A 9,017-nucleotide genomic window follows, 5' to 3' on the forward strand; every position below is an offset into this window, starting at 1 on the left:
TTCGGCAAGTGGTATTACATTTCTGCAGACTGGCACCATAGACATGACATGACTTTGTCACATTTGGGTTAATTATTCATATTGCACTGCATGCTGTCACCTTTATGCCTCCAAAGAACAGATCCACAAGCTGTCACAGCCATGATGTGCATAGCTTGTAGGCCTATGTCTCTATTTTGTTAAGTAACTTGCAGTTTTCATTGGAAAGTCATTACAGCGGCGCAGCCATATGCTAAGGGAGGGAGATATACGCACATCGTCACTTAATTTGTTTCTGTTCTAAGCATGAAAAACAGCTGTAAAAATCTTTATTCTAGTTCATTTGATTCATAAATGAATAACTAAGACTTTGAAATGGCACCTACCTATACCTTTCAGATCGGAATGGAACTGCGAGTAGATACGCAGCATTGGCTGGCAAATTGGCAATCCATGCGTAATGTTCCCAGAATCGTCTAACCCCCGAACATACAAGTTCGTTTGATATTGTTTAATTCGATAAAAATAGAACCATGTACCATACAGCGAATGAAAGCAAGATTCCTAAGGAATATGGGGATTTTTACATTTTAAAAAACGGTTGAGAAATGAGAGAACCATGAGTGTTTATAATATCAAATATTATAAGAATAATATGAAAGACAAACGGGCTGTGAAGAGCTCAGCTCACCATCCCGACAAGGAGGAAATATAGCCTATAGTGCATGCACGTATATGCACTGACTGTTGCACACACGCTCTTTATTTGTTTCTATTGAAAAACACCAGTAAAATAACGTTTATTTTATTTTATTTCATTCGAGTCACGACGAAGGAATGAGTTGAAATGCCATACGTGCGCCATGCGTATTGCTGCGGCCCCAATGTTATGGTCTTCGCTCGTAGCATATTATTGAAGAAGAATTGAGTCGGGTACAGCGTATGAAAGCAAACCTCCCAATGAGTATGGAGATGTTTTAATTTCTAAAAAAGGTTGAGAAATGAGCGATATATGACCCTTTATAATCTCAACGAGAAAGCCAGAAAACTCGCTGTTGCCATGTGTCATAGAAACAAGTAAATAGGTCTATAAACATACTCCCAAAAGAATCGCATATAACAGGGGTCTACAACCTATTTTAAATGAAGTGCCATGTTTTTATTTTCTAGATAGTGAGTCTGCCATATCAAGATTCCTTTTAATGACACCACATTAACATTTCCAGCATATTTTGATTGTCCACAAATATAAAGTTCTTCCTTCTTTTTACATATTTTCTTGCACATTGTTATAATGATCATTATAAATATATATCCCCCTGCAGTCAGAGTTCATTGTTTTAATGAATGAATGTGATGCATTGTGAGCTGGTAGATCTGCTATTTTCAAAAGTAATCTTTGAAAAAAGTGACAATTGTGGAATATTTTTGAAAAATGTTATTGAAACATTTAAAAACACAAATCTGTCATGGGGGTCACTGGCTTAGTTGGGCAAATGCATTAATCTGGGGGTCCTTGACATGGGAATGTCGCTGTGTGAGGATCACTGGTTTAAACAACATTAGGAGAAAAGCCCAAATAAGCACTTTAGAAACAAGAAAAGCAACCACAACTACCAATATTTACAAGCATCTTTGCAGAAAAAGAAGCCGCTTATAATAAACAGACATGGCAACACTCCAGCAGCACTCCAGAGCCGCTCAAGTGTAAAATGAAACAGTGCTTTTTGCTTTTAAGACGTGGTCAGACCCAGGCGGAATCGGTATGCGCTGAGTGTTTTTAGGTCAAGGGGCTTAATAGCAAATTAGCGCAAAGCGAAAATAATTAACATATGGACACTCCCCCAATGCTAAATTATGCAGGAACGTGGTATTCCATATGAGTGAGCGCTCACCACGGCTTCCATAATACGAAAAGGCGCAGAGCGAGGGCGAAATCTGTATTACCGCATGGGTTTTTCGTCTTGCTTAATAGGGCTCACTGTATCTTCTCACATAATTACTACAGCAGCTTGTCACCTAGCTCCTTTCGGAACCCTACGTTAAAGTTTCTGACATTTTGATGACTTTATGTAGGGTTCCTTCTCACCGGATTCAAGCGACATGGGATGCCATCTGATTTCCCCTGACTTAGCCCTGTGCTGCGGTGTGGGTGTCACGCTGACATATTCCAAACGAAGCATATGAACGCTATAGGAGACAACGAACCATCTGACCCCCCCCGCGAACGGCTCAGAAGCCGTTAAGTATTTTTAATGTTTGTACGACCGTTTTGCCAGCTCTGAAATTCTCTCTTCGGTCCCTCCTTGTTGACATCTCGGTTGGCTAGCTGCGCCTACGAGGCGCGTAGGGAGGCGCTGCTAGCCAACCGAGATGCCGAGAGGCGGTACAATGGGATGTCAACAAGAGAGAATTTCAGAGCTGCCAAAACGGTCGTACAAACATTAAAAATACTTAACGGCTTCTGAGCCGTTCGCGGGGGGGGGTCAGATGGTTCGTTGTCTCCTATAGCGTTCATATGCTTCGTTTGGAATATGTCAGCGTGACACCCACACCGCAGCACAGGGCTAAGTCAGGGGAAATCAGATGGCATCCCATGTCGCTTGAATCCGGTGAGATCGGACCCTACGTGGTAGGTCCAAAGGAGCTCAACCCGGGGGGTCCGGAGACGGGCTACTTGTCACCCAATATGTAAGCAATGGTCGCAAGGGTGAATTTTAGTGAATGACAATCAAAATAAACATGAACAATAGCCTTCTCTTTTTTTTTGTTAGGCACAATTGTATACTATAATGTTCAATTGAGTTATTATTGCACATCCCTTACTTAGATACTTACTTTAACTTACTTATTGTAGATATGAACTTCTCTGCAGACATTTAAGCTTACAGTTTACAATTTAGGCAGTTAGCAGACGCTCTTAATCCAGAGCGATTTACAGTAAGCAAGAACAAAAAAACATGGTAAAACATCAAAACAAAAATTGTCATCATGAATCCTATACGTATGCTTAAGAACCTAACAGTGGAATATCTATCTAAGGAAACTATATATGTATACAAGCTTAAGCGATTATGAGTCCAGGCATTGTTCTTCATATTATATTAAAGTTAAACTGCATATCCTCCAGTTGTCCAGAGAGAGCTCATCATCCTCAGACACATCCTCATAGCCGCTGCAGTGTGTCTCTCTGCAGTGTGCCGCTGCAGTGTGTCTCTGTGTGTTCTACTAGTGCTGAGAACCACAGACATGGCCTTGAACTGTGAGTATCAGTGGTCAAAGGTCAAATTCACACACTTACTTAAATAAAGCTCCTTTTTACATGTTTACATGTACATGTTTGAACCATGTACAGTAATAACAACTGTGTTTATCATCACTTTTTTTACAGGTCAGTCAGACAATGATGAGTTACAGATCAACTACGGCAACTTACAGACCAACTACAGCAATTTACAGACCAACTACAGCAACTTACAGACCAACTACCTCAATTTACAGACAATGTACAACAACTTCGACGAGCTGAAGAGAGAGAAAGCAGGTGAGAATATGAATCAGTGTATTCATTATTATTTTAATTATTGTCGGTAATAAACAAACAAACTTTTTTGAACGAATATGAATTAGTGTATTATTATTATTATTACCCTTATTATTGTCAGTAATGTAGTTGTAAAAAATTTGAGTAAAAGCTCATCATTGTCCTCATCGTAATTGCAGTTAATCCATCTGTTTGATATTTAGTCAAGGTGTGTCCCAGTGACTGGAAGAAGTTTGGATGCAGCTGTTATTACAGATCTACTGAAAAGAAAACTTGGGAGGAAAGTAGAGAACAATGTCAGAAGACAGCAGGAGCTGACCTGTTGGTCATTGACAGTAATAAAGAAGAGGTTAGTTTATCTGTTTGTGTGTGTCTGTATTTATGTCTAAGTGTGTGTATGTGTATGTGTGTGTGTGTGTGTGTGTGTGTGTGTGTGTGTGTGTACGTACGTATTTGTGTGTATGCATTTGCACGTGTTTGCGAGTGCACACTTAGGTGTCCATAATCCACAGATGCATTTGATGTAATTATGATATTATAATGAAAACCTGAATGTATTAGAGAAAATGAAATATTAAATTAAATCATGAACAAATCAACAGGAATTCATCAAAGGACTGAGCATGTCTGGAACATCATGGATGGGTCTGAAATGGACTGAGGAACACTGGATTGGTCGGAAATTGACTAAGGGACACTGGATGTGGGTGGATGGAACACAAGTGACAGCAGCCCCATGGTGAGACATTTTACAATAAGTTACATTTTAAAGCTGTCTAAGTCACTGTATGTGAGCAACAGAATGGATGTTGAAATATATTGTTTACTCTGCAGGTACTTGGCCAGTGGTAACAATGGACACTGTGCAGGATATTGGCACGAGACAGGAGTAGTCCTGCAATGGTTGCAAGCATTATGTTCACAAGAAACATTCTGGATCTGTGAGAAATCGTTATCTTAAAGGATGACTTCTCTCATCTCAACTATCTTCATATGATTGGTCCTCACTAATTTCATTTTCATTTAATTTTGTATACATTTTGTATAGTTTTCGCTGTTGTATGGTTCTATATTTCACAATTGTATATCTGTTGTATTTCTCAGATATATTTTAGTGTCTCTATGACAAGGAATTTATATTCCAGAGCCTCTCATGAGGCCTTATAGTCATTTTTGAGATAAACTTATATTTGAACTTGAGACACCACATGACCATGATCCCGACCTCTCATATCACAGGGACAGGTCTTACTTAACCCGTGTTCACCTAACCCCTTCTGATTGGTTGCATGACTCTCTGGCACCTTACTTAAGTGTGAACCATTATGTGCTCTGTATTCCCTGATGAAGGCTTAACCGCCGAAACGTTGGATTCATTCTTGTCTTACCTGCTGTCCTAATAAAATATTGGCACTTGGCGTGTGCGGCCAATCTTTTTTCAAGATTTACTCTACAGTTTTCTCCCGTGTGCCGGCACCGCTACAAGGACTTTGGTGTGCGTTAGCATTTTTGTACACAGGCTTAATCTATTAGCATATATCTTACAGTACTTATTGTACTGTATGTGCTTCATTTGTCAAATCATCCCTATTGTTCTTCTGTTGTATTACAGAGGTGAACATGTGACCTTGATTGATTGATTGATTGATTGAAAATTGTATTAACATTTTGTAAAATGGGTACATTTCAAAGAAAGTACAGGTCAATACAAGAACTGCTACGAGGATAACTGCAACTTGGTTTACAGGAGCAAAATAAGTGGGTGAAATTATTGGTCACAGAAGGCTTAGAAGCTTCCATCATTTGCAATTTTCAAGAAAGGGGAAAAGAATAGAAAAATGAAGAAACAAGCAAAACAGATCAGACATGTCAAATATAATATACGGTAAGCGTAAACTATACTTTACATAAGGATCATGATTACATATGGCAATGGGATGAGGCTGTTAAAATAGCAGCAGACCAGTAACAGATATACACAAGGTGCAGGTTTTAAGGGCCGTTCATAACCCATGAATATGACATGCCCAAAATAGGGCATTACATTGTATGTAACCAATGACAAGCATTATCAAGAGCTTTTTTAAACATTTCCTGAAAAGGAACGCCTTTTACACGTACATGCTGTGGTAAAGAGTCTATTGGTTGTTCTGCACTGTGGTTTTCTTACATGTGTCACTTGCTTGAGTTTGACAGTGTGAAAGTCTATAACTAGCCTCTGAAACCCAGACTATAACATACAGCAGGTCACAAGATATCCAACAGTGAAGCTCAAAGTAGGTCAACACAGATACTGGACAATGGACAATGTAAGTAACATCATTTAAACAATCTATACAATATTCAAGGTATTACTAATTACCCATAACTGCATAAACGGACCCTCTCTCTACAAAAACTCATTGCTCCACAAACCAGTGTTGATTTTGTCGACTAAAACTAAGACAAAACTCGACTACCTTTTTTCACTGACAAAAATAATAAATAAAAACTAAGCTATGATGACTAAAACTAAAGACTAAAGATAAATATATTGTGAATTTCATCAACAAATAAAACTAGATAAAACTAAAATGTACAGACTATGGAAGAGTAGAGATCCAGTAGAACTAAAAGACAAGTCATTTTGTTAGGTTGTGCTCGAGTATTGCGTTCTGAAAATAGCAGATATATTGTAAAAGCTCACAACGTGTCGCGCTGCGACACGTAGTGAGCTTGTAGATTGTAGATTTTTCACAGTGCGACCAAGTGGAAAATCAGCCATTATGACACCATCAAGGCCTGTTAAAAAATTAGATTTAGTAGACAAAAATCTTATGGTATTTAGTTGACTACAACTAGACTAAAAGTAAAACATTTCAGATGACAAAAATGTGACTAAAACTAAATAAAAAATGTGCTGTCAAAATCAACACTGCCACAAAACTCCACCGTCAGATCTGCTTCCTCCTCCAGGTCCTCCCTGCCCAGTACCAAGCTCGGCACCATGGGGGACTGGGCCTTCTGCTCGGCAGCACCGCGCTTGTGGAGCAACCTTTCAAGCGATTTAAGGGCACTGCACAGTGCACACCCTCCATGGCCTCTGTTTAAACAGGCCTGAAAACCTTTTTATTTAGGAAGGCCTTGTTTTGTGATAAATTGTTGCATAGTTACTGTCGTCATATCCTTTGTAGTTTTTGTTTTTAACCTTCAACGATTTATGTGTATTATGTTTTTATTTTAACTATTTACCAGTCACTGAGATTCCCAGTGACTGGAGTGCAATACGAACAACATGTATTATTATTGTCTGTTAGTGCAACAATTAATTAATTACTTTTTTGTGTCGTTCGTTAAGATGTCTAGAGATATTTCTGGCAAGCCGGTCAGATCAAAGAGGGTGAGGTACGATGGAGGAGCCAGGAAGGAGAAAGTAGAGGAGGAGATGCACATCGATGAAGGAGCAGACAGTCTCAGAGACCAAGGCACCAGATCACAGGAGGCTACACCACATCCAGGTACACAGTGACACACTGTCTCTTCTCACATAATTACTACAGCAGCTTGTCACCCAATATGTAAGCAATGGTCACAAGGGTGAATTTTAGTGAATGACAATCAAAATAAACATGAACAATAGCCTTCTCTCTTTTTTTTATAGGCACAATTGTATACTATAATGTTCAATTGAGTTATTGCACATTACTTACTTAGATACTTACTTTAACTTACTTATTGTAGATATGAACTTCTCTGCAGACATTTAAGCTTACAGTTTACAATTTAGGCAGTTAGCAGACGCTCTTAATCCAGAGCGATTTACAGTAAGCAAGAACAAAAAACATGGTAAAACATCAAAACAAAAATTGTCATCATGAATCCTATACGTATGCTTAAGAACCTAACAGTGGAATATCTATCTAAGGAAACTATGTATACAAGCTTAAGCGATTATGAGTCCAGGCATTGTTCTTCATATTATATTAAAGTTAAACTGCATATCCTCCAGTTGTCCAGAGAGAGCTCATCATCCACAGACACATCCTCATAGCCGCTGCAGTGTGTCTCTCACTGCTGTGTGTTCTACTAGTGCTGAGAACCACAGACATGGCCTTGAACTGTGAGTATCAGTGGTCAAAGGTCAAATTCACACACTTACTTAAATAAAGCTCCTTTTTACATGTTTACGTACATGTTTGAACCTATCATGTACAGTAGCAACAACTGTGTTTATCATCATTTTTTACAGGTCAGTCAGACAATGATGTGTTACAGACCAACTACAGCAACTTGACCCTGGATAGAAACAATTTACAGAAAAACTTTGACGAGCTGATTCAGGCAAATAAACTATTAGAACATGAAGTAAACCAGCTGAAGACAGAGAAAGCAGGTGAGACGTTACAAACCTTTTTGAACGAATATGAATTAGTGTATTATTATTATTATTACCCTTATTATTGTCAATAATGTAGTTGTAAAAAATGTGAGTAAAAGCTCATCATTGTCCTCATCGTAATTGCAGTTAATCCATCAGTAAAACTCATGTTTGATATTTATTTAGTCAACAAGGTGTGTCCAAGTGACTGGAAGAAGTTTGGATGGAGCTGTTATTACAGATCTGCTGAAAAGAAAACTTGGCAGGAAAGTGGAGAACAATGTCAGAAGACAGTAGGAGCTGACCTGGTGGTCATTAACAGTAACGAAGAACAGGTTAGTGTATCTGTGCGTGCGTGCGTGCGCGTGTGTGCGACTGTGCGTGCGTGCGTGTGCATGTGTGTGTGTGTGCGTGATCGATCGAGCAAGCGTGTGTGCGTGCGTGCAGGTGTCCATCATCCACATAATACAATAGATGCCTAAGATAATTCTGTGATTCTAGTGAAAACATTAATGTATAACAGGAATTGTATTATGTTTCAATCATTGATCCAATTGATCAGGAATTCATCAAAGGATTGAGCATGAATGGCTCATCATGGATTGGTCTGAAATGGACATGGAGATGGTGGGTGGATGGAACACCACTGATAACAGCGTGAGTCATTTTAGTATTTCAATTAATTATCTTAAAGTCACTGTACTGTATATGAGTGACTGAGTGGATGTGCTTAAAATACATTACTTTGTTAACTCTACAGGTACTGGGCCACTGGATACCCTCTCCCACCGCTACGTAATGGCAAATACTGGTTCTACTTTAACTGTGCATATTCTGCAGACAACTCGCAACAAACAGCACCTGGACAATGGCATAATGAATTATGTTCAGCAGGAAAAGCCTGGATCTGTGAGAAGTGATGTTTCTCCTAACTTCATTGATCAAACTGCAGCTTAGTGTTCTGCTTTGTCAAGTTTTACAATAGTTATTAGTTATATATTATTAATACAAACCATCAACTCTGACTTAGGGTGACTTTTTGTTTTAAGGATACACAGTTTATGAGGAATACATACAGTATGTGAGAATGTTGTTACAATTTACAATTTACAATTTAGGCATTTAGCAGACGCTCTT

At 38.8% G+C, this 9,017-nt stretch overlaps 1 protein-coding gene across 1 annotated transcript; it reads left to right on the forward strand.

The window, feature by feature from the left end:
- Positions 1-5,775: 5,775 nt before the first annotated feature.
- LOC306928644 (uncharacterized protein) lies at positions 5,776-8,679 on the forward strand (the record flags this gene model as incomplete). The annotated part of the gene is made up of 6 exons (XM_079508914.1): positions 5,776-5,832; positions 6,861-7,020; positions 7,512-7,622; positions 7,752-7,895; positions 8,067-8,215; positions 8,641-8,679. Exons 1-6 carry the CDS (start codon positions 5,824-5,826, stop codon positions 8,677-8,679), a joined length of 612 nt encoding a protein of 203 aa, XP_079365040.1. The 5' UTR covers positions 5,776-5,823.
- Positions 8,680-9,017: the final 338 nt, after the last annotated feature.

The sequence above is a fragment of the Electrona antarctica genome (assembly GCF_951216825.1).
Source record: "Electrona antarctica genome assembly, chromosome: 8".
Classification (NCBI taxonomy): domain Eukaryota; kingdom Metazoa; phylum Chordata; class Actinopteri; order Myctophiformes; family Myctophidae; genus Electrona; species Electrona antarctica.